The 27,006-nt window shown below is 34.1% G+C and overlaps 1 protein-coding gene across 2 annotated transcripts; it reads right to left on the bottom strand.

Moving 5' to 3' along the window:
* Positions 1-823: 823 nt before the first annotated feature.
* cn (Kynurenine 3-monooxygenase cn) lies at positions 824-22,961 on the bottom strand. 2 transcript variants are annotated; one of them, XM_072533882.1, is made up of 9 exons: positions 22,826-22,961; positions 20,276-20,345; positions 13,322-13,512; positions 13,141-13,189; positions 11,019-11,106; positions 10,753-10,956; positions 7,526-7,818; positions 2,874-3,187; positions 824-992 (listed from the first exon to the last, which is right to left on the bottom strand). In XM_072533882.1, exons 1-9 carry the CDS (start codon positions 22,871-22,873, stop codon positions 912-914), a joined length of 1,338 nt encoding a protein of 445 aa, XP_072389983.1. In that variant the 5' UTR covers positions 22,874-22,961; the 3' UTR covers positions 824-911. The 2 variants fall into 2 exon arrangements, with proteins under 2 accessions (XP_072389983.1, XP_072389984.1); XM_072533883.1 differs by lacking the exon at positions 20,276-20,345 and having other exon boundaries at positions 22,826-22,910.
* Positions 22,962-27,006: the final 4,045 nt, after the last annotated feature.

Raw genomic sequence — 27,006 nt, 5'->3', positions numbered from 1 at the left:
CATCTGTTGCTCTTGGTCAGTTTCAGGTTGATTTCAGTTTTTTCATTACATGAGTCTGATCAAGAAGAATACCTAAGTACATATATTCATTCACCTTCTCGAATTCTACAACCCCTGGTGTTCATTTCTTTTTTGCTCGAGAATTTCAAGTACTTGGATTTATTAATATTAACTTAAAGTTCCATTTTAAAGCTTTCTCGAATCAGTCTTTTTTCCATACTTGCCAGTTCTTGTCCATTTCTTACAATGAGAACCACATCATCAGTGCATGCTAAGCATTGGTGCTCTTTGTATAAAATATTGCCAGACCTATTTATCCCACTAACTCTTACAATTTTTTCTAGAACTATATATATATATATATATATATATTGAATAGCAAGGGAGACAACGGGTCTCCTTGGCGACCACCTTTTTTCACTTCGAATTCTTCTGAGACTGTACCGTTGATATTCCCTTGCGAAATTCTCCTTGGTATTCTTCTAGATTCTTTCCTACATATATTTCTAATCTTTTTTTTTATTTAGTATGGCGAGCACTTTTTATATTACCTCTAACAAGGATATTCATCTATAGTTTGCGCATTCAGTTCTATCTCCCTTTTTGTGTATAGGAATTATAATGAACTTGTTCAATTCTTGAGGCATTTCTTCGGCTCTACCTTTTTTTATAAAGTTTAAAATAAAAATAATCTAAATTCAGCATAGATGCAATGCTACTACCTGACTTGACAATGGCAAGAAAAGTTTGCAAGGATGGAGAGACGGAATAACGAAAGGTATCAAAAGAATTACTTTATGAACCAAAAATTCTTTAAAATAAAAAAAAACAGTAACTATATGCAAATATTTTATTAAAATTTAACATCTATTTTTATTAATAAGACTGAGTAGGTAAAAAAAAGAAACAACTTATGGAATTATTTTTAAACCTATAAAATATATGAATAATGCCAGAAAAATTCCAATAGCGATAAAAACTTGACGAAGCACCTGAAAAGGAAAATATTTGAAATAAAATTACCTTTCTACCGTGTCATTGCATATTACTCTATATTAAATAAAATAAAACACCTTCAATATTCTGTATTTGTTATAAATTTTGTGGTGTTATACATTGATTTAAAGGCATTAGAAAGATGATAAAGAAAAAATGAAATAAAATGCTTTTTATCTTCCTATTAAAAACTTCCTATACCTTTATTATCTTCATTTATGTAAATAATACGAACAATCGGAAACAACATATCAATTTTGTTTCCAAGTAGATAATTCAATTTCAATGGTCCTTGAGGTTTAATCCCTGGGAGGAGTAAATGTTAACCTTACAATTTTAAACGAGAAGATCGCCTAGCGCCCGAGACAATAAGAAGAGTTAACAACTTCTTTGAGAGGACCTATAGACCTTCTATGGACCTATAGAAGTATCCTGAAATCCCCATTGGTGGATCACATTACCAAAGTTAAAGAAAAACGTTAAGAATAATTAAGGTAAAAAATATGTTAAGAGGACAATAAAAGAGGGAAACACTGATATATCTTGGACATATAAAATGCTGTACTTTGAGAGTCACAATCCAAGACAAAATACAGGCCAACAGGAGTATGAAACGATTACAAATATCTTGGCTAATAAATCTAAGAAGATAGTATGGTTGCAATTTTACACAACCCTCTAGAACAGTTGTTTTGAAAGTTAAAGTACTAATGATGGGATATATGCTTGCGTTTATAAAAAACCTTCTGCTACCACTAGAATATTCGACAACGGTGTTCCACAAGGTTCTATTTTAAGCCAACTTTATTTTTAATTGCATTTAACGACGTAATAAATACAATTAAGTCTCCTATAAAAGCAAACTTGTACGCTGATGATTTAGTTGTCTATATTAAATGCAAAAATAATACATCTGGGGCTAAAATACTACAGAACCTTCTATACAAAATCGAAGAATGGTCTTCCAAAACGGGCTTCCTCTTTTCAACTAATAAGACACATTACACAGTATTCAGCAAACGTAAGAATACCATTCCTGTTTCGTTAATATTTAACGGTCAATATCTCATTCATAGGAATCGAATTTTTTGGGCCTAACGTTTGATTACAAATTAAACTGGAAAACCCACATTACGAATTTACAACTAACTTGTCAAAATAGAATAAACTTGCTGAAAATTCTATCCAGTAATATATGGGGAGCTGATTCTAGTATCTATTTCTAGTTTCCTAAAAACCTTAACACAATTCAAACAACAGCTCTAAGATTAACCGTCGGTGCTTTCAGAACCAGTCCTGTGCGCAGCTTACAAATAATATCAAGAGAACCCCCTCTACATCTAAGACGACATCTACTTAGAGCAAGAGCATCAGAAATGAAAATGTTCCAGAAATTACTAAATATCCCCACACCGACCATAAACGACAGTCCATGAATCATATAATAAGTTTATGGCAAGCAACCTGGACGCAACAGACTCTAAATTGAAAACAATAAAGTCTCGAGTAGACGCCAGCCTACCACAACAAGGAAAAGCCTACTCAACTCACCGTGAAGCATCTGATAATCGACTGCCCGCAGTTCCAACCTCAGAGAACATGCCGAGGAGTTAGTAGAAACCTGAGAAGTGCGCTTACGACAAATATCTCGGATTTATTGCAGTTTCTAAAGACATAAACATTTATAATAAACTTTAATTTATCAAACTGTACTACTGTGTATGTCCCCCCACTAATAACCGTTGGTGGTTGATGTGGGTTCTCTATGTTTAAATAAAAAAAAGTACCAATGAAGACTTAAAGAAGATAAATTGGCAATAACAACAAATATAAACAAAATAATAACAGTTTAGAGATAATTATTCAGGCAAACTTACTTTGTCTTGCCACTTCCTGTTTTCAATGCATTCCTGATATTCCATGGTAGTAAAGCTAACAGAATTATATAACGGTATCCAAGACGAAGGAAAAATTCTATACAAAAAATGGTCCAGTGACTTTCTAACTCGGAATCCAACAGTGTTAACCAGATCTCTCATTTCTAAATAATTATACATTGATAAATCGGATATTCCGTGTGTGTTTTTCAGTCGTAGTTTGCTGTACTCTTTTATGGTTAGTTCGAAATTGTCTTTATTTTTGTCCAATAAGTCATTTAGAAAGACACAATCTTCAAAGCCGGCGTTCATACCTAGGCAAACAAAAAGATAAAGGTTAATGATATTTGGCCTATATTTTATAAAGTATTATATTGGGTTACAATCGGAAGCCGAATGTTTTTAGAACGTATAGTACGAAGCTTGAGGGAATGAGTATGAGGGAATTGGTAGGCGTGGAGCGGTTCCATCTCGCAACACAATCTTAAGACGAATAAAGAATTTTAGAGCAACAGGCAGTGTCATGAAAAAAAAAGCAACAAGGTCCTAATAGAACAATAAGAACTCCTGTAAACATACAGTAAGTGAGAGATACCGTCGTCAGAAGCCCTACATGGTCCGCCCGAAAACATGCAATTGAGCTAAACATCAATCGGGAATCGTTTAGAAAAATGTTGCATAAGGACCTAAACTTTCACCCATACAAATTTGCAGATTGTGCAGAAATTAATAAAAAGAGATGTTGAACAACGTGAGGATTTCGCTATGAGAATGCAAGTTCTTTTGGAGGATAACTTAGTTCAGCATCTTCTAATGAGCGACGAAGTTCATTTCCATTTGGACGGAACCGTTAATAAACAGAATTACAGATACTGCATAGACCACATATACACACTGGAACAACTGTTGGAAAAGAAAAAAGCTAAAAATAGAGATATACACTTGGCATTTGTGGTCCTAAGAAAGGCGTATGACTCTGTACCAAGGTCAGAACTATGGGAGGCAATGTACAAATTAGAAATACAGACGGAACTCATAGAAGCTACAAAAGCTCTGTATAAAGAAAATAAAGTGTCCATTAAAATGGGAACAAGAATCATAGGAGACTTCACCACAACAAAAGGGCTCCTGCAGGGTTGTTCCACATCTGCAACCCTATTCAAAATATACTTAGAAAAAGCCTTGACTACATGGAAAAGAAAATGCGAAGGCATGGGAGTACCGGTACGGAACGAATACCTATATACGTTAAGTTTTGCAGATGATCAAGTAGTGATTGCACAAGACCAAGACGACCTCAGCTACATGATGAAGAAACTACAAGAAGAATATACCAAGGCTGGCCTAGATATTAACCTCGCGAAAACAGAGTACCTATCTACAAGTGAAGAAGACATAGAAGATCTACAGATTGATGACAACGTAACAATCAAAGGAAAGGATAAATTCAAATACCTGGGGTTTATAATCACGAAAAAGGCAACAACAGAGGAAGAAATTACACAAAGATTAGGACAAACAAGAACAGCAATCCGACAACTTAACTCAGTATGGTGGGATAGACACCTAAATATGAAGACAAAAACGCAGATTTATAAAACATTAGTGCGAAGTATTATGACATATGGGGCTGAAAATTGGATCATAAACAAGAAAAATAGCAGTAAGATAGTAGCAACAGAGATGGAATGCTTGCGAAGATGCTGCAGAGTAACAAGAATGGATAGGAGAAGTAATGACGAAATAAAGCAAAGAACATCAATAGAAACAGACATACTAACATATATAGAACAAAAAAGACTAAAGTGGTATGGACATGTAAGAAGAACTAGCGACAGCAGATGGATAAAGAGAATAACCGAATGGAGCCCCATAGGAAGGAGGAAAAGAGGACGACCCCGAAAATCCTGGAGGAACGAAGTAGACGACGCCATGAGTAAGAGAGGACTAAACGATGGAGCATGGAATAACAGAGAGAGATGGAAACGGTTGAGCGAGGGAAGGCAGTGAATACTGTAGAATCCCTAAATATATATACAGATACTGGGCTCCTGAAAACCCACGAAATCCATGAGCGTCCTTGATATTCTCAAAAAGTTACAGTGTAGTGCCATTGGTCCGACTGGCATTATTGGGCCATACTCTTTCAAAAAGGCTGGCCATACCATCACCGTTAATTCTATTCACTACGTTGACATGATCCAAAATTTTTTGGTTCCAGAACTACGCAGAGGAATGTGAGGTTTCAGTAGGATGGTGCCACGGCTGCATGCTGCTCATGCTTCAATGAATATTCTCCGCAACCTGTTCCCAGGACAACTCATTTCACGTTTCGGAGATTTGCCGTGGCCTCCAAGGTCTCCAGACCTGTCATTTGTGATTTTTTTCTATGGGGGTATTTAAAGAGTCTTGTATATGCAAACAAGTCTCGTAATTTGATCGAGTTGAAGAACGCAATTCGCCAGGAAATTCTGACTATTGATCGAGCGATGTTAGAGCGTGTTATGGAGGATTTCATAAAGAGGATCAAAAACATTGATGACATTATTTTCCATACTTACTTAGATTGTAAATGGCAAAATATAAGCTTCATTTTGATGTTAATAAAACAGTATTTTCTTGCAAAAATAGCAAGTCCCCAGGAGTGGATTGTATCCCCGCAGAGCTCATCAAACATGGAGGTAACAGCACTATGCACCAAATTCACAACATAATAGTCAAAGTCTGGGAAAAAGAACAAATGCCAGAGGAATGGTGCACTGGAATCATATGTCCACTGCACAAAAAGGGAGATTTGTTGGAATGTAAAAATTATAGGGGTATAACTCTTCTGAATACAATGTACAAAATATTCTCCAACACCCTGTACAGCCGTTTAAGTACGTACGTGGAAGAAATCCTTGGTGAGTATCAAAGCGGTTTTAGGCCAGGTAGGTCAACAATTGACCAGATTTTTGTGCTACGTCAAATCTTAGAGAAAACCAATGAATTTAATATTGACACGTTCCATCTCTTTGTGGACTTTAAGTCAGCGTAAAATAGCGTCCTAAGAGGTAAATTATACGAAGCCATGAATGAACTTAACATTCCCCATAAATTAATAAGGCTCGTAAAAACAACTATGAGTAAAGTGATCTGCAGAGTGCAAATACAAGGCGATATGTCACAAGCGTTTGAAACATATGCAGGGTTAAGGCAGGGAGACGCGCTGGCGTGCCTTCTCTTTAATATAGCGTTAGAAAAGACTATAAGAGATGCCGAGTTACACAATAGGGGAACAATCTTTAATAAATCAACGCAGATTATGGCTTACGCTGACGATCTGGATTTGATCGCACGTACTACACGAGGACTTAAAGAGATGACTTCCACCTTCTTGACAGCCGCACAAAATATGGGCCTTAAAATAAACGAGGAAAAAACCAAAATGTTAGCATCTATTCCAAATAACAGAGATAGAGCTAGAAACGCCGAAGAAAACTTCAGTATAGACCATTATAATTTTGAGGTAGTAAATAAGTTTACATATTTGGGTTCTCTCATAACAAACGATAATGACACATCTGAAGAAGTAAAACGGAGGGTACTGCTAGCAAACAAATGTTATTTTGGACTAAGCAAGCAGCTAAAAAACAGAAATTTAAGCCAGAAAACCAAACTAATAATATATAGAACACTCATCCTACCAGTGCTGACATATGGGTCAGAAACATGGACCATCTCCAAAACAGACGCAAATCTTCTGCTCGTCTTCGAAAGGAAGATACTAAGAAAAATAATGGGCGCATTCTGTGAGAATGGTATTTGGAGAAGGCGATATAATTTCGAATTGTACGAGAAGTATAAAAAAATAGTAAATGGTAGAGATGTAATATCCTTCATAAAAATAGGTAGGCTTAGATGGGCTGGACATGTGTCAAGAGCAAATGAAAATTACCCACCCAGACGAACTCTATTATCGGTCCCAGTGGGAAACAGGAGTAGAGGCAGACCACGACTGAGATGGAGGGACGGTGTGGACGAGGACGCAAGGAAAATCGGCGCGGCAAATTGGCAACGGTTGGCGATGAACAGAAACGACTGGCGAAATAGACTGGGGAAGGTCAAGGCTCAACTAGAGCTGTAGCACCACTGATGATGATGATGATTTTCTTGCAAATTTCTTGTGTACCATTTAGTTCAAAATCGCCCTATTGCCAATTGTCACCCTGTATATACTCTCATAATAAAATATTATAAAAACTAAAAATTTATTAAGTATATAGTGGCCACCAAATTATTGTAGAATTTATTATCTGTATGTCATTATGAAGTCGTTTCTAGTTGATAGGGTTACTAACAAAAGCAGGCAGTAGTAGCGTTGCGTTTATCTGTGAATGGACTATTTGTTTATGGTAGATATCTCTCGAAACTTAACAACACCACTCAAATACAAATGACTTTGTAATAAGCTTAAGATAAGGTTTTTTGCAATAATTTGTTGGCACCTATATACAAAATTTATAAATAAATAAAAGTGGATGTATTTATGGATTAGTTTATATAACACCAGATATGCGCACCATGAACCACAAAAAAATGATTTTTAAGAAAAACCAGCAACAGCTTTTGTGCATAAATATTGTGTTTAAATGTGTAGACTTTTTACGTACCTTGTCCATAAAACGGAACCACCGCATGCGCCGCATCCCCAATTATCATAAAATTTGATCCGACATGATACGGAGAACATTTTATGGATATCAACTGAGATGGCTTGGTGTTTAAAAACGTTTCCACGATGTGTTCTCTTCCAAGAAGATCTAGCGCGTCCGGAAAGGTGTCTTTAAAAAAGTTTAAAATTTCTGCTTTGTCTGTTAGCTGTTCAAAAATTGTAAACGGCATGAATAGAGTGACGGTCCAGGAAGAGTCTTGGTTTGGTAGAGCAATCATCATAAATGTACCTCTGTAATAATAAGTGTTATAAAAATATAACCGGTGGCAACTTGGCTTTGCAAACTCACCATATTTTCGAAATAATCGCGAGTGTATCAAATTTTTAATGATAAACTTGCAAAGTATAAGTAATATAGCTATATTGAACACATATCAGTGGTCCTGAAGGGTTAACACTGCGATTTGAAGTTATTGTAGTTTTTTTCTTTAAGGCAATAATATATTCATATTTTAAGACTTTTTTTTAATACAAATACAAAAAACTATTGTTTACTAAATTTATTAAATGGTTTTTCTAGCAAATCTACCATAGAAGTCTGAAGAACTGGCCCTTTGTCAGTTATTTTCCAGAATGGGTAAAATTATATCTACGTATGTTTGTTCATAGGTCTTTTGTTACATTGTGTTTGTTCCTTGAAAGTTCTTTGTTTATCGTGCGTTTTATTAGATTTTGGATTCTCGTTTCTGGAATATTGAAACATTCGTTTATTTGTGAAAATTCATGACGACTGTAAAGATGTCTCGTCGTGGACTATCAGAACTTAAACTTTTTGAAAAAATACCAAAAATAGAAGAAAATGTTTCAGGAGGCGAATCTGAATTTGAAGAAAATAATGAGTCAGATGATGAAGAATTCGTACCACTACAAAATAGTGATTCAAGTGACTCTGATGCTTCAGATTAGTTAGAAGTTTTATTGTAAACGAGTTATCAATTTATGTAAACACCGTTTTTACTTGTGAATCCAAGGGCATTTAGCCAAGTCGCAAGAGAAAAAGATTTCTACAAGCAAAAGCTATTTCAATCGGAGACAGCGATCAATAGAAATACGAAACAACATGGAAAGTTATTGGTTTTGGATCAGTATATAGTAAGATTATGATTTTTAGTTTCTTCATATTCATTGAATGTTAACTGTCATTATAGAACGCCGCTCTCAGCAAAATATTTGTCGGGATGCAAAAAGGAACGTAAAGAATAATTGTGTGGTAAGTGCTCGGCATCTCATATTTAAAGGGAGCATGTTGAGTCATATATAAAAATGCACTATTCCAGAAACACATCGATGTTTGAGAAATTACACATGGATTGTAACTTTGGGAGAACTGGAGGCTGCCCTTGCTATTATATACGCAAGAGGAGTCTATGACACCAAAAATTTCACAACCTTGTGGCTTGTCCTTTTTGTTTCACAACATTATGGTGTCCTCAGTAATTAAAGCAAACTATGCCGCGAGACAGATTCAAAGATATTATAAAATATCTCAGATTTGACGTAAATCAAACGAGATCACACATACGAGTGTCCTAAGAAATAAATTGTATGAAGCCATGGATGAATTCCACATCCCCGATAAACTGATAAAAGTGGTTAAGGCTACAATGCGTAAAGTTGTTTGCAAAGTCGAAATACAGGGCGAACAATCACAGGCATTTGAAACGCATGTTGGGCTGCAAAAGGGAGATGCGCTGGCGTGTCTCCTTTTCAACATAGCTTTGAAAAAGGCGGTCAAGGATGCCCAAATAGACAATAGAGGCAACATTTTTAATAAATCATCCCAAATTTTGGCATATGCAGATGATGTTGACCTAGTTGCCCGCACAACACGCAAGCTAGAAGAAATGTATACCACCTTGTCAAATGTCTCAAAAAATATAGGCCTGCAAGTAAATGAGGAGAAAACTAAAATAATGGCATCAACACCCAACAATAGAGCCGGAAACATCGTCCACCAATTCACAGTTGATAACTCTACCTTTGAAGTGGTGGACAAATTTACATACTTAGGCTCCCTGATCACCAAGGAGAACGTCATGATGGAAGAAATCAAGCGAAGAATAATCCTAGCAAACAAATGCTATTTTGGACTGAGTAGACATATGAGAAGCGGAAACTTAAGCCAAAAAACAAAAATAACCATATAAAACCCTTATACAACCAGTGTTGACATACGGATTGGAGACATGAACCATTTCCAAGGCAGATGAAAACCTCCTGCTTATATTTGAACGAAGGATCCTGAGAAGAATATTCGGTGGCATCTGTGAAAATGGTTTTTGGAGAAGGAGGTACAACTAGGAGATATATCACAGATATAAACATATATTTGGTGGTAAAGACGTAGTATCTCTTATAAAAATAGGAAGACTAAGATGGGCAGAACATCTGGCAAGATCACAGCAGAACAACCCTCCTAGAAGAATCCTTATGTCACAACCTGTGGAAAGTAGAAGTAGGGGTAGGCCAAAACTCAGATGGAGGGATGGTATAGATGAGGATGGTAGAAAAATAGGCGCAGCAAACTGGCAACAGTTGGCAATGGATAGCACTGACTGGCGTAATAGACTTGGGCTGTAAAAGGTCGATGCTCTTTTATAGGGCTGTAGCACCAATGTTGAAGATGAAGTTTCCTTTTAAAAAAGAGGTTGGTTACTTACTACATTATATGAGGGTAGAATCTTTCGAGATATTTTATTTCAAATTAGCTCCAGAAGATTGTCACGCCGTGTCAAGCCCACCATTACTTTTACTTTAAAAAGTATCGAAAATATGTGAGAGTAAATAAGAGAAATTTTAGTTATACTAGAACTACGAATAACGAAGAAAACAAAAAGAAGATAAAATAAAACCAATAGTTTAAAGAAAGAACTCGAGAAAGCAGGAAAAGAGAGCTCTCGAAATGGACATTATCAAGATTACAAAAGCTAAGTAGGAAAATAAGATTTTGGAGAAAAAGAATAAATTGTGACTTCTCAAAGAGGAACCAATATTCATGAATCACGATTTGACAGTGATAAATAATTAAGAGCTATGCACACCAAGAGATGTGATTTTGTAGTATTTTTTATTTCATTAGATAGGCATAGATCTATACCAGCAGAAAAATTTGCCTGGATAATACAACGATTTGAGTGTAAGTTAGTAATATTTATTTGCATTCACCTTGGCCAAATATGTAGATGGTTGGGCTCCATTAAATGACTCCTCTTTGCTGGTATACACAGCTCTAAATATCCGTGCTCAATGTACTGTTGGCTGTACTGAAACTGAGGCACTTGTTGCATAGACAATCGTAGTTTACTGTAAGCGCCGTCGGCTCCTATTATTAAGTCAGCGGATCTTTGAATTTCTTCGGAAGTTTTTAAGCTAAAGAAGAGATAGTTTATGTTAAATAATATCACTATTATACACTTTAGATAATAACTTACTTTACCAAAGTTACTGTTCCCTCGTCGAAATTGCAAGCTGTCAACATATGCTCAAAGTATAGCTCAATATTGGAAAACTTTTGAGTCGCTAAAAAATATTAAATATTAGTTTTGTATGGTTTTATAAATGAAACAATTCTGATATGATGTGTTTTATTTAATGTACGATGTATTTTTTAATTAGAGTGATGAGGCGAAACTTAAAGTGTTCTATGAGATTTTCCACATATTGGAAGTACTCGCTTCTTTGAGTGATGTTTGGACTTTAAGTCTTTCATCATACAACAAACCAGAAAAAGCTAACTAAATAAAACGAAAATAAAGCGGTGTGGCTACATGCTACACACAAGAAGAAGACAGCTAGTGAATGCTTAATTATCAAGGACAATCACAATCATATATAAGAAATATTCAATATAAAACAAATAAATAAATATAAAAATAATTGTAAGAACAATCGATATAATTATTGAAAAATTAATTATATTTTATAATAATTGTCTTACTGAAGGGATTTTTCCAGATGTATTAGAAGTAACAAAAGTGCTAGAGATAGTGCAAACAGTCCTGACCACGACGCAGTAGACGAAATTTGGTTTACAATAGAACCTTTCTGCCTTTACGTGAATTTTGACTCCGCCTTCGGGCAGCTCCATGGTCAGGAGTGTTTGAACCATCTTTACCAGTGTTCAAAAAGGGAGCTTTAGATGAAATTGAAAATTATCGTTCCATCCCAATCATTCCCATTTTCGGCAAAATTTTTAAAGTATTCTAAATTTTCGTTTGATAGAATATCTAGAAAAACAAAAAATACTTCCTGTAAAAAATATGGCTTTAAAAAAAGTGTAGCACTACACTAGCTATACAGAAAATTGTGAGAGATATAGTTGATGACTTGGAGGAAGGTCATTTTGTGTCTTTGACATTGTGTGACTTATACAAAGCTTTGAATGCATAGAAAAAATGCATAGATACGGTGTTAGGGGAAACACTCTTAATCTGTTTAGATCATACTTAACAAATAGAAAACAGGCAGTTTGTCTTAATAACAGCTATTCTGAGTTTAACACTGTCGAGTATGGTATTCCTCAAGGTTCGATATTAGGACCTGCTTTGTTTCTTATTTATCTGAACAATTTATTTCACATACTTTTCCTATAAAATGTGTTTGCTTCGCAGATGACACAACTCTTATTAATATTGATATTAATTAGCATAATTTAAAAATTAAAATAGATAGTGATACCCAGAAAGCAAAAAACTGATTTTTATAGAATGGGCTGAAGCTAAATGAAGAGAAAAATCAGAATTTGATTTTTACTGTCGATTGGAAGTATATCTCAAAAATAGTGTTAAACTATTAGGAATCTTTCTCGATAATAATTTGGATTGTAGTGCTTATAAAGATTACTTAAGATCTAGACTTCCTACAAGTATATTTTTAATACGCAACTTGGTTTACATGATTCCTAAAAGTACGGAATAACTGTTTGGAGTAATTCTTGTCATGACGATCGAATTTTTAAACTGCAAGAACGATTAGTGAGGATACTTACAAGAGCAGAGTATAGGAGACACTGTAAACGTTTATTTCTGAATTTAAGTATTATGCCAATACCTTATGAGACGCTGATTGAAATTCATGGCTGAATCGCTGATTGTATAACTTTTTGTCAGATAATACAGACAATAGTATTAGTTGGGTTAGGGTATTTGCCTACTATGACGATATTTCATGTTTTTATATTTTTATTTAGTGTGTTTTTTTTGTTCCTTAAATTGTTAATATTAAATATCCCTTTCTTTAAAAATTGTCACTATTCCTTTGACTTGTCAAAAACAAAACTATTTTTGTATATTGACTAAATAAATTCTAATCTATTCTATTCTATAAGTATTTCTATTAGTTTCTCAGAAGAATAGGGGTCGTTACAAGATTTAATCGAGGAAGTAATAAGGACATCAGACGAGAATTGAATATTTAAATAATAAAAAACACTAAATTACAAACCAAACTAAAAACGGTGTAGAAGACTCTCCATAACACTCAACACAACATGTCTAGATACTGAAAGAAAAAGAATAAAGAAGAAGGATACTTTAAAAATACAGTATTACTCACCTTCCAAGAGTTTTTTGTTCAGATGATTTCTGCCTACCGAAAATATGCACTAAAATGATAATACAAATTTAACACTATTTTTTCATCTGATTTATAAATTTATACAATCATTTGATTTTAATTTCAATAATAACTGTAAAAAGGATTTATAGTGGTGAGTGTTTTCGTAATGATATCTTACTTGATTAAAGGAAGGATCATATAAAACAGATTTTAATTCTCCAGAAGTAGTGTGTAATAATCTCCCTTCCATAGGTATAGCCGCTTGTAATATTTCTTCTTCTAAACCAACCGATCTTAACGCGTTCCTGCCTCTGTGGGACAAAGCAAGATTGATTGATCGTCCTCTAATTTCTTTTCCAGCTCTGATATCTATAAATAAAGAGATTTCAATCCGTAAACTAATTTTCGAAACCAAATTAAATCAAAATCAAATCTTAACTGTCTTTTCCTTTTTAAAGAGATTTCAATTTACCAATAAAATTGTTATTTTAATTTATTTAACACATATAGGATGTCCCAAAAGTAACGCATAACATTCATAATTTTTTTTCTGATTCTAATTTTTTTCTGAGCTTGGAAAAAACACAAAATAGGCCGATTTTGTTTTCGAATTGTAACACAAACTAGACACAAAGAGGAGGAACAATTATTAAAAACACAATTAAGGCTTTCATAAAGCTCCGGGAATAAGAGAAAAATATATTTTACAGATGCAGAAATTAATGTTTCTAACGGGAGGAACTTAAATTGGCTACAGAGACTCGAGAATTGTCAGGCATATTTATTACAAAGGGCGATAATCTGAACAGGTAGAAAGAAAGAAAAGAAAATAGTTGCTATTTAACAATAGGTATAATTATAATATCTGGCATAATTGCTAAAAAAAGGGTTTCAATTTGAAACACCAAAAAACTTGAATTTTCGTGACGTAAGAAACATTATATCCCTCTCAACTAATACAAGGGAAGATTGGCTCATTGCAAGTGAACACGGAGTTAGCACAAAAGCAACCCCATTAACTGATCGCCATCTGGGTTTGGAAAAATGCAGAAATGCAGGAAATATAGAGGAAAGTCTAACCATCATACAAGAAACAGTAAGAGAAATAAAATAACACCTGAAGAGAGTTACAGAGAAAAGGAAATCGTGGATTACCTATGAAATACTTGAACTTATGGATCAGAGAAAAAAAAACAAAGAAAATCTCCAAGAATATAAGGGAATACATACTATCGTCAGAAGAAAGATAAGAGAAGCCAAAGAGAGTATAAGAGTCGATATGATAACTTTAATATCCATCAAAAGGCGAAGGAAATAGCTGGAAAGTTCCGAAAACGAAACAGCGGAAAATGAACAGATGATCAAAGCAATCTTGCCATAACCAAAGAAGATAAAAAGAAAGTATGGGAAGAATACTTGGAGAAACTTTTCTATGACCTTAGAGCAATATATCCTGCGGTATGCAGATTATACAATAGTGTTTTCCAATACCATAGAAGGGCTGCAAAACTTAATGAATAAAATAACGGAAACAAGTAGAACATATGGACTAGATATAAACACCAGCAAAATCAAGCTAATGATCATCAGCAAGGAAAACATAACTGGAGCAAATCTGTATCTGAACCAAATGAGAATAGGGATGTTCACTAATTTTTAAATATTGTTAAATTCAATAGGTTATAACATATATAAAAACATAGCAAACATAAAATTGTTTAAAAATATATATTTCTTAAGATAAATCAATTCTTAATTTCAATTCTGATGGAGGCTAGAAAAACGGCTCCTCGCAGCGAGGCTACGGTGTGTGACGTCAGCAGTCGTATCGACAACTTGTTTTGTATACGTATTTACGAAGTGTGACCAGTTCTTTAAATATTTAATCACTGATAATGAAGCCAATTAAGTGGTGTTTTGTTCCTGGGTGTCTAAATACATCTAAAAACAATTCTGAGAAGATTTTCATTACAGTTCCAAACAATTTAACACCATAGTCACATAAAATTATCAAACCACAGGTTTTTATATCTGTACCTCGGAGGGATACTCTACAACACTATGTCCATTTTTTCAATTTTGACAATTTTACAAACAAATAATTAACTTTATTTAAAGGAATAGAGCACTAGGTTCTAAACCATTTGCTGATAAAGAAAGTGACCTTTAAAAGAACACCAAGTCCATTTTTACTTAGAGGGATAAAACACCATGTGGACTTAAAGTTTTGTCTCTCTACGCATGTGAATTACCGCCGCGCATATCTCTATGATGAGAGGTAGACTGTTAGTGATCTAATAATAATACTTTTGCTATTTATGGTGTGTTTACAGTGGTTTGTTACTAATAATAAGAACAATGAACCATAATTCTCGTAGGAGAAAGATTCTTGAAGTACCTACTAAAAAGTTCTGCGAATTCTTCTACTGCATTTACAGGTAAGCTACCTTTTTGCTCGTTATTTTTAAATTATTAAAAAACATAATCTCAAAAGGATAATATAGTGATTTGATACCAACCTTAGACTAGCAATATTATTAAATCTTTTACAACCAATATTATACGCCTTGTTTAATCTCAGAATCAAATAATACACCAAGCAATGATGTTTTAAATGAAGAGCATATTATTAGAGATGCCTTGAGTTGTGATAGCGAAGATCAGTCTGATATAGAGAAAAGTTCTGATAAACTATTCGTAGTGGAAATGAAATAAGATCTGCATTACTAAAATGGGTAGATACCGTCATTCCTGACAGTAATATAGAAGAAATCATACTACGGTCTTACAAATGTTACGGCCAGAATAAAAATGTTAGCATTAATACTTGTTTAGAAAAGTAAAAATTATTATCCAGAAGTTTCTACTAAAGAGTAATACCCACATGGAGGAGGACACTGTCCATGCGCTGATAGAGCGAAAGAGAAAAAACTTAACATTTCTATTTACACGCCCTGGGACTGGCAGCCGTTAGTCAGATAAACCTCAATGAAATATACCGTACATACTATGGAACTAGAAGAATTTAAAAATTTAAGGTCTTTGTATGATGTCAAAACATCTTAAAATCCGCCTTTGATTAATAGAAAAGAGACATTAACAAACAACAAGCTCTTCTGTCAAACTGTGTTTAACTGCAAGTTAAACAAAACAGCATTGGAACTATGTTTTTAAAAAGTAATTTTCATGACGAAAACCAGGAAATTGACCTTGTTAGGTTTCGAAGGCGACACCTTACATTGCCAAAAGATTTGCAACTGGTATCACAAAGTCCAATACTTATATCACAACAAAAGTATAACGATCTATTGGCATTACTGTCAAATGTTCCTACATTTTGTCATGATTTTTATCAAAGCTTAAAAAGCATACCTACTAGTAATACTAATAGTGACTATCCAGAAGGAGACTTACTTGAGGATGACTGAGTGGTTTGTACCTAAAATGCCATTTTTACATACATATTTGTATTTGTAAAGGTAAATTGTATGGTTAAATAAATTTTGTCAGCAAAAGTCAAATAGGATTGTAGTTGTTATTGAATACCCCATACTAATTCTTATAGTACAATAACTTTATTAGATGGATACAACACCATGTCCGTTAAAAGAGTTAAAAAACACAGGAACAAATTTGTTTTTGATTATAACAAATGTATTATGTAAATAACAATATCTTAATAAAGAGCTGCAGCAATAATACTTTTTGGTGAAAAAAAGTTTAAAACTGCTCTCCTGTAAAGTTTTAAAAATGAATATAGTGTTGATTCCTTCCGAGGTACAGATATTTGCATTTATTTTTTTTCTAACTTGCATAATAACAGCCTTTTCTAGTTTTTTCCTCTCTTTGTAGCAAACACCACTTATTTGGCTTCATTATCATTGTATAAATACTTAAAGAATTGGTTACACTTCGTAAATACGTATACACAACAAGTTGTCGATACGACTGCCGTTTTTCTAGCCTCCATCAAAAATAAAATTAAGAATTGATTTATCTTAAAAAATATATATTTTTGAACAATTTCATGTTTACTATATTTTTATATATTTTATAATCTATTGAATTAAATTGAATTTAACTATATTTAAAAATTTGTGAACATCCCTATTAAACGTGTCTCACAGTACAACTACTTGGGAACTATAATCAGTGAGCCGTGGGACAATACCCAAGAAATTAAATGTCGCATCGGAAAGGTAAAAACTGCATTCTTGACTAGGAGCTCTGTGTTTAAGTGCCATGACCTCACGCTAGAAATAAAAATAAAGCTTCTTGAATGTTACGTGTACTCAGTGCTTCTGTACGAAGTAAAAAGGTGGACATTGAAGGTGTAAACTCTATCAAAACTTTAGGCGTTTGAGCTATGCTTATAGTACTATGGAAGATGAACACAACAGCGGATTTAGTCAACATCGTGAAGGGCTGTAAGCTCAAGTATTAGGGAGATATAATGAAAAATCAAGGCAGATATAAGCTACTCCAATGCATTTTGCAATTGAAGGAAAAAGGGCCCCAGGACGAAGAAGAATATCGTGGCTTGCTAAACTAAGAGCATGGTATAGAAAGACCTCAACACAGCTATTCCGTATAGCAACCAAAAAAGTCATCATAGCCAGAATGATCGCCAACGTTTGGAACGGATAGCCACTTTAAGAAGAATCTGGGTTTGGAATGTATCTTTTTTGGACTAATATTGTACGAGCCTATCTTAAAACTTTACTGTCTTTGTATATTACTTCAAGCTTTTAAGAATGAAAAAGTACATATGTTTTGTGACTGAAAGAAGGGATTGAAAAAAAATTGAAGTTCAAAGTTTTGAATAAGTTTGAATGCATTTTCTTTTTTATTTTCTTCGTATAACATAAGAACGAGTCGACCGGTTAAAAATCCATTCTTTCAATCCAGTGGCGCACCCAGAATTTTTCTTATCAGGGGGGGGGTTTGAAATTTTTTTATGCTACCTCCATTTTAAGTCCCTAAATTTTGGGTTTTAGTTTAATTTAAAGTACTAAAGATAGCAGTGCCAAAGATTCAGGTATCTATTATCCTGCCTACCAACTAAAACCACTCTCTCTTACTTGTGGGCCGTTGACTGTCGCACGTACCATACCCCGAAAGTGGGGTGGCCACTGTAAGGCTGACGACATTTTTGGAACACTCTCTTCTCTTATCTAGATCTTATCTATTGTTCTGAAGCTATTTTCTTCTCCTCCAAACCTCTCGATTCCATCGCTCTTCCAATTCCTTCATTCCATGAGCGTCGAGGTCTACCTCTTTTTTTTCTTCCAGAGGGCTTTCGTTTGTGAGGTTTTTGGGGCCAACGTTCGTCAGGCATTCTCAATAGACGTCCAAACCATTTTGAACCTCTTCTTTCTATTCTGTCAATGACAGTTTCTGTAGCATTGATGTTATTTCTTATATATTCGTTGGTCTTCCTTTCCTGCCTTGATGTTCTAGCACTTCTCAAATAATCCATTTCAACTGCCAACAATCTTCTCTTCAGGTCTGCATTAATTGTCCATACTTCAGAGCCATAACAAAGAATTGATTCAACCATGGTTTGCCCTATTCTTTTTTTGTTCCTTTTGGAAATGTTGTGATACCACCATAAGGAGTTCAGTAAGGAGCTAAGTAAGTATTATGTTTCCTTCATGCTGACTTGTAACCCCCATTTTAAATATTCTCTCTATAGACGCTTTATTATAAATTCTAGATCATAAGAAATTTGAGCTAGGATGACTTTGTCATCCGCAAAGTTCAGGGAGAACAGTACGTCATTCCCTATGGGGATTCCCATTCCCTGGCAGTGGTTTTTCCAATTTTGGAGGGCTGACCTAATATATAAATTAAACAGTAAGGGTGGCATCCTTATTTTAGTCCTTTAGTTACTTTTCTTGGCTCTGATAGTCTATATCCGATTTTTAGGCAAGTAGTGTTATCCCTGTATACTTCTGTGATTATTCCTAAAAGGTATGGACTAATGTCGAGTTGTTGTTAAGCTTGCCACAATTTAAGTCTTGGAACTGTATTATACGCCTTTTCTAGGTCGATAAAGGCTAGATGTACTTCGGTACCAACCGCTATTTTTTTTTTCTATTAATTGTTGGAGTATAAATAAGTTATCAGTGCAAGATCAAAGATCAAAAATTCAAACGTCATTAAACTTATTTTAACTTTCAATTGCGACTTATTCCTATTAAAATAGTAATTAGATCTTATCTCTGTCGTTAGCCCGGTTGGTGTTTCTCTTCTTCTTCTATCTTTTTAATGACTGCTCGGATTTAGTTGTACATCTATTACACTCCAGCATTGTGTGAGTAACAATGTCGGAATATTCGCCGTATAGGCATTTATCTGTATCTGTCTTTCTGAACCTATGAAGATACGCCCTAAAACAGACAATCTACCCAGTCCCTTAGGCTCGGGATCAGCATATTTGTCCACTGAGCAACATATTCCTTGTTGTTCCACTCTTCTTGCCATCTTTCCATTGATCTTTCCCTTCCTTCTTTTTTTTATAGCTGTTGTCAAATGCTTTCTTTTCCCATAGAAATGTTTTTTTTTCTACTGCTAACACATGCAGAGCAACACAACCAGTGATAGTCCACAAGGCCGCCACAGATACAGTCCTGTAGGTGCATGCTACTCGCAACAGACTCGTTCTGTCTACTTTTTCATAAGCCTAATATTAGGTATCTATATCTAAATATAATGAAAAATATTATTAATTATTGTGTATTTATACAATAATTATTGTGTTCTACATATTTAAAGTGGTAATTTAATTATTCAATCAGCGTATTGGATTTTTTGTATTGTGTGTAAAAGACAAGTTACATTTTCCTACTCTTCTTTATATATTGTTTACTTTATATGCCCTAGGGGGGGTTTTAACCCCCAAAATTCCCCCCTGGATGCGCCACAGTTTCAATCATGAAACAATACTATAAAGTTGAACTGTGCAAGTTTAAAAAAAAACAAAGTTTCGTCAAATCTCTATAACTCCGGTAATATTGGTCGAATTTGCTTCAGATTTAGTATAAATTCTCTTAAAGTATTATAATTTCCAATATAATAAAAAATAAATCAATATTTTGAAAATAAAGACTTATATAATCCCTTAAATTACCTCCTCTTTTCTCGTATACTTCGACTTGATATCCCCGTTCAGCCATAAAGCATGCGCATAACGAACCCACCTGTAATATTAAAAAATGTATCACAAAAAAATATTAGAAAATAAAAAATAAGGGACAGGTCTGATAAGATTATTTTTGAAAGTCACTTAGAGAGAATGAAGTAAAGTCTTTTTGAGAAACAAAAATTGCTGAAAAAATGAATTTTGGTACACAACACTTGTTAAATACTACCCTAAAATTTTACAAGGGCTAATTAATCAGAGGATAAGTTTAGCAAATGAACAACAGGGTTTTCGTAGTGAAAGATCGTGTACAGATGCAATATTCGTTATAAAGCAAACTACTGAGAAATCTGGGAAAAAGAAGAAGAGAAGAACAACATATAACGAATACCACAACATAACCGGACATCCTGTTAGGTAAGTTAAGTAAAGTGCCTCCAGGATGGATATACTTCTAATCCAGAGGAATTGCAGTTAGAAATCATCAAACTCTTCGATGAAAATTTTCAGAAACAATTAACTATCATTTTCAATAAGACTAAATAGTGAAAAAGTACAACAGTTTGTAATCCTGCCTGAAAAGAAGATGCCAAAAAGTGCAGTCGACGATTACAGAACAATGATCCTACTTGACGAAACTATTTTTAAAAATACAACAATAGAGATTATAACAAAAAGAATTATGCTCAACACAATTTGGGTTTATAAACGGTCTTCCAACTGAGATGTCCCATTCAGTATCCAAATGCTTTCCGAATGTTGTAGAGATACGATTTGTTGTGTATATACCTGTTTAATTAATTATTAAATGATGGAGTTTATTAAAAACAAAATGATGGAGTTGATAGAAGAAATCTATGCATAGTCAAAACTTAGTTCTAATTGAAAATTCTACGAAGATTTTAGTAAGGATATAGATTCTGATAGTATCGAATGCTATCAGAAAGCATTCGATACTATCAAACATGACAAACTCATAGAACTATTACATCGTACAGGACTTGACACTAAGGACATCCAGATTATAAAAAATCTATATTGGATGGACATATGGTGAGTGAAAACATAACCATTTCGAGAGGGGTTAGACAGGACTGTATTATTTCGCCATTGCTTTTCAACCTGTACACGGAACAAATATTTATAGAGGCACTGGAAGAGTACAACGAGGGCATCAAGATTAATGGCGTACCAATAAGTAATTTTCGATATGCAGATGATACTGTTATACTGGCCGATAACATCGAAGATTTACGGATGATGCTAAATAGAGTAAATACAACTGGCAACCAATTTGGACTGAAGATCAATAGAAAGAAAACTAAATTTATGGTGATCAGTAAAAAGAACATTCAATATATCGACCTGAATATTGAAGCCGAACGTATTGAAAGAGTACACCGATTTAAATATCTGGAATATACAGTAAATGCTAAGTGGGACCCAGAAGTAGAGATTAAGATCAGAATTGAAATAGCAAGATCCAAATTCATCAAAATGAGAAAGCTCTTAAGCAACCGCCACCTAAGCGTTAACCTCCGATGGCGCGCCACGAAATGCTACGTACTCTCTACGCTACTTTACGGAGTTGAAGGGTGGACGTTAACAGCAGCAACTATAAAGAAGTTAGCGGCTCTAGAAATGTGGCTGTATCGACGCATACTGAGATTACCTTGGACAGACAGAGTGACCAACACAGAGGTATTAAGACGAATGGGTAAAGAGATGGAATTGTTAACAACTATTAAAAGGAGGAAAGCTTCATACCTTGGCCATGTGTTCCGTAATGATAAGTACAGTCTGCTACAGCTTATCGTGGAAGGCAAGATTGAAGGTAGAAGAGGTTTGGGCAGAAAGAAGAAATCCTGGCTGAGAAACTTGAGAGAATGGTTTCAAATACCAGAAACTGCGAACATAATATATGCGGCACAAAACAGAGAAACCTATCGTTTGATGGTCGCCAACCTTCGGTAGAAGACTGCACATAAAGAAGATATATTCTTATATCTCATATTCAACATGTACTCAGCAGCAATTTTCTGGAATCTCTAAAATTGTTTTAAATGGCAAATGAATAAACAATTTTGTATATGCCGACGACATTTTTGCCGATACTGAAATGCATTCTACAAGGAAAGCTTTAGAGTAAGAGAGAAGTTGTCAGAAGACGAATATTCTGACTAAAGAATTGAATCACCTGGTTTGCAACATATACTTCAGGAGTATTTAGAACAGAAACAAATAATATCATTACCAAATTATCAACACTAGATCAAGTATAGGCATTAGAAAATAAAGAGCATGTAATACAAGAGTAAGAAAAGAAGAGGGAGAGAACTAAATCACAGAAAATCTTAAAAATGGACGGGATAAAGACTAATATAAGAGGCAAGGAGAAATAGATATATTATTCTTTATTTTCTCCAAATATATGGATTTCAACTGACTGATTGAATAACTACAAAATAATATTTGTACGAAGTTATCAATAATTGAAAGTGTTATTAAAACAGAACAAATAATATTAAACATATTTACCAATCCTGATCCTATAATAATAACTCTTTTTTTACTATTTTCGCTCATAGTGTCGAATTTGCTTATCGAATAAACGTAGAATTCATACTGAAAGGTTTCTGCTAGATTCCTCGGTAACTTCCATCATGGCAGTTTTAGGTTTCAGCCCGATATTCATTACACCAGAGAAAAGAAAACTAGATACTATTTTTAATCCCATTTATTTGCATATAGATTACTTATTTCCTTATATACGGGGTGTTTTTAACCTTTAGAATTTTAGTTAATCTTCAGTACTTTTAAGTAATATTTTTCTTGTTCGAACTTTTCTGTAATTGATTACAATCTAAGATGCCGCGCTAATTGCTTTACTAATTTATTAGAATAGGTACCCGTGCAGAGATATACATTCATCGAGAATAATCGACGTAAGATGACTCAACTCAGCAGTTGTAGGTAGTGACCATAGCCTAGTGTTATGTAAAAGAAGAATCATCATGATATACTTCCCATCCAAGAGAAATATTAGAAAACGATAACATCGAGGAAAGCTGGTCGAGGTCTCACCGTTGTAGTATCAATATCGCCACTGTTTTATCACTGTCAAATATATTCTATTAAATTAACCAATGTATCAAAACGAACAACGAATACACGGATTAAACGATAATTTAAATAAATATCTAAATTTATCAATAAATCAATGTACAACAAAGTAAACTTTACTTGCTCTAGGCTGTCAAAATGTTTCATTAAACTTAAATATGCAACAACTTTTAATTCCTTACTATACTGTTAAAATTTTTATGTAATCTTTTATATAATATTTATTGTACCTATATCCAAAATCTCTAATTGTCTCTAATTGAGACATATTATTTCAATAAGAAAAAATACATTCGTACTTCAAACTACTATAGTGTGTAGAATATCGTCCGCAAAATTACATTATCATTAAAAATAGATCAGTTATAACCTAAATATTAATACACGTAACATCATAGCTATAATAACTTTGCTAGCTACTGCTATAAATATCTGTAACAAGCTCTGAATAGCAGTTAAATCATCTATATCGATTGGAAAAAATAGACTGACATTTCTATATAAGTTTGTCTTCGTTTTATCGACCTTATACGGCCATACACATGGTGTCCATTAGGTTTAGATAACTGCCTTTCTGCCTTTAAGTTTGTCTTCAATCTACTACTATACTTAAGAAATGTTTCTTCTTTCTATGCTTTCTCTTCTTCAAGTTATAAGTTGCATATTGATTCTTTTTCTCCATTTATGTCTATCCGTTCTATATGTTATCGATTATCGACATCATCAGTTTGTCATGCTTTATTCTGTTAGATTAATTTTGGTCTATGAAATGGTCTATGAAAATCTATGGTTAATTTAGTCTATGAAACATACATAGACTATGTTGCCTATATATTATAATATTGTCTGCTAATCTAAATATAAATTTGGTTGTTTTTGTTTACTAATGGCTTAGGTTTTTAAGGCACGAAGTTACTCTACCTGGGCTTCTTCTTCAAACTTTATTTTTTTAATTACTAAATGTAACAAATTTTAGAACCATAATAAATATGACAAGTCCTGGTTTTAGAAATGTTTATGATTTCCTTATTAATCTTTTTTAATAGTTCCTCTAGCGCTAAAACCCTCTGTGGGGTTTAGCCTCTTCAGCCATTATATTCCATTTCCTTCTGCCATTGGCGACTCTTCTTCAAATCTAAACTTCCATAATCCTTACATAATTTTCGAAACTCTCTAACCAACTCTTTCTACTGCGGCCTTGTGGTCTATTTTCGGCTGGTCTCCATTCTCAGTCATATTTTTTAAGCGAAGCATACCTATATACTGACGTTGTTACTTTTTTCTCTATAGTAAAATGCTAAGACGATTTACTATCAAATGATATTTATTTATATTTTATTATTAATTTAGTATATCGTCCGAATTTGACAGGTCTGTCAGAAGTAAACAACGTATACTTTGCTAATACGTTAACAGATGGCGTTAGGAGCAAATACAATAATTTATTGTATTTGCTAGTTTCGATCAGGCCACGGAACAAATGACCATCTGCAGTGCCTTAAAACTCTAGTAGAATAGTCTATCGAATATAATAGACTTCCGGTCCACATTTTTGTGGACTTATACAAAGCATTTGATACACTAAAAACAGTCGCTACCTTAAAAGCAGCATCAGAATGCAGAATAGACCACATGTAAGTTAATATTATTCGAAATATATACGCAATAAATATGCAATACCAACTGTAAAATTTATTGCATAACTGAAAAGATAAAAAATCGGTGAAAGGGATGACATGAAGATACTTTGAGATCTATTTACTTATATCTTCTTTTCTTGTAATTAATAGCTTCCTTAGGAATTAATACAATTACTAACACTAAGTAAAACCACGAATTGTAAAAACAATCTTTATTTTTTTTACCTCATAGGACGCGTTTCGATATCTCTATCATCGTCAAGTATAAATTGGACAATCTTAATCTGAGATGCACAAAATCTTATAGCTGATACTACGATTTACCAAGAATCTATAGATGTATACTTATCAAGATCCCACAGATCCTACAACCCTTGTGCCAAGACACAAAATTATCTTAAACATTTGCGTCTATAAAATGAGAATCCCTACCATGGTCTAGAACACCTCCTTTTATAAACACTTTACAATATTTTTCGACAATCTTTCAAGGATATTGTCAATATATCTCACTATCATAAGGTGCTCTATACCGATACATCCCGAAACGTAGATGGAATTGGCTGTTCTGTCACTACAGTTCATGCAGTATTACGAAAATATTAAATATCCAATGAATGTAGCGTGTTTTCAGGATAACTCTTCAGTATTTCAGAAGCTCTTGAGTTCTCTTTTGACAACCGCCCAAGTGTAGCTGTGTTCACCGATTCCTTAGCCGCAATTAATTCGTAAAAAAATATTTTCAACCAACATCACCTAGTGCAAAAAATACTAGAATCGATCCATCTCCACACTTCCCGAGCGACTTTAATAACAATAATATGAGTGCCTTCTCATATTGGCATCCAAGGCAATGAGACGGCTGACAACACTGCAAAAGAAGCATCTACATCCAGCTTACCCATCTACAACATACAGCTCCAAGAATATATAAAATCAAAATTCAAAAGAAATATTCAAGGCAAGTGGCAGGAACTTTTGGATCACTAAAGACATAAAGGTCAGAGAAATACAATCTAATGTTAACAGCAATTTATCCCTAGCATCCCTGAACAGAAAAGAGAAGATAGCAATACTAAGATTGAGGATATGAGGATAGGACACACACGTTTGACACACGCTCATCTTATGTCCTCTACAGACCAACAGTGATGCTCTCACTCCAACGATATTCCTATTACCGTCAAGCACATCCTCACAGAATGTCAATACTACCAGGCCACTCGCATTGACAACAATATAACCCAGAGTTTAAAAGTACTTCTGAACTGTTCAAGTCAACTCAAGAGCCTAATAGACTTCTTGAAGACTACACAGTTGTTTAACAAAATATAATTAATATAAAATTGTTATTCTTTACTATTGTAAATTGTGTATCAAAACTCTGCAGGTACTATAGTAACCCTTTGCTCCGGTGTCAATGACCAAAGATGTTGAGACACGTTAATTGGAAATGAACAAAAAAAATATTAATGCTCTTGGTCTATTTGAGAGGAAGGATTAGTCAATTATTATTATTGAAGTTATCACCTAACTCTTCTGCAAAAATCCGAATGACACCTCTCACATTCAAATTTAGTCGAGTTTTTTGGATGGTAGTTTAGATTTCTTTCCTAAGTGACGCTAGTCGTTTATTAGATTAAATTAAATATGTATTAAAAAACAACTAAATATTGTTCAATTAATTAGTACCTTTTTTTTGGAGATGAGAATCTTCACAAGACCTCTGGAAAGGTGTCCCAGGACTTAGTTTGTAAGGTAACCATTCTTGTGCAGAGAGATAGGCAGGAAGGAACGACCGCGTCGATATTTCAACCAATTTGAACTTACCCAGAATGAGCAGCCAACAGGTACAAGCAACAGACAATCATACTCCACCCCCGGGGGGTGGTCCTTTTATCCCTCCATCCAAACCAGCCCATTACTCAGTAATAGGCTGCTCCAAAAAGACACACA

Source organism: Diabrotica undecimpunctata, chromosome 6, assembly GCF_040954645.1.
Source record: "Diabrotica undecimpunctata isolate CICGRU chromosome 6, icDiaUnde3, whole genome shotgun sequence".
Classification (NCBI taxonomy): domain Eukaryota; kingdom Metazoa; phylum Arthropoda; class Insecta; order Coleoptera; family Chrysomelidae; genus Diabrotica; species Diabrotica undecimpunctata.
This window is presented reverse-complemented; position numbering and strand designations above follow the sequence as displayed.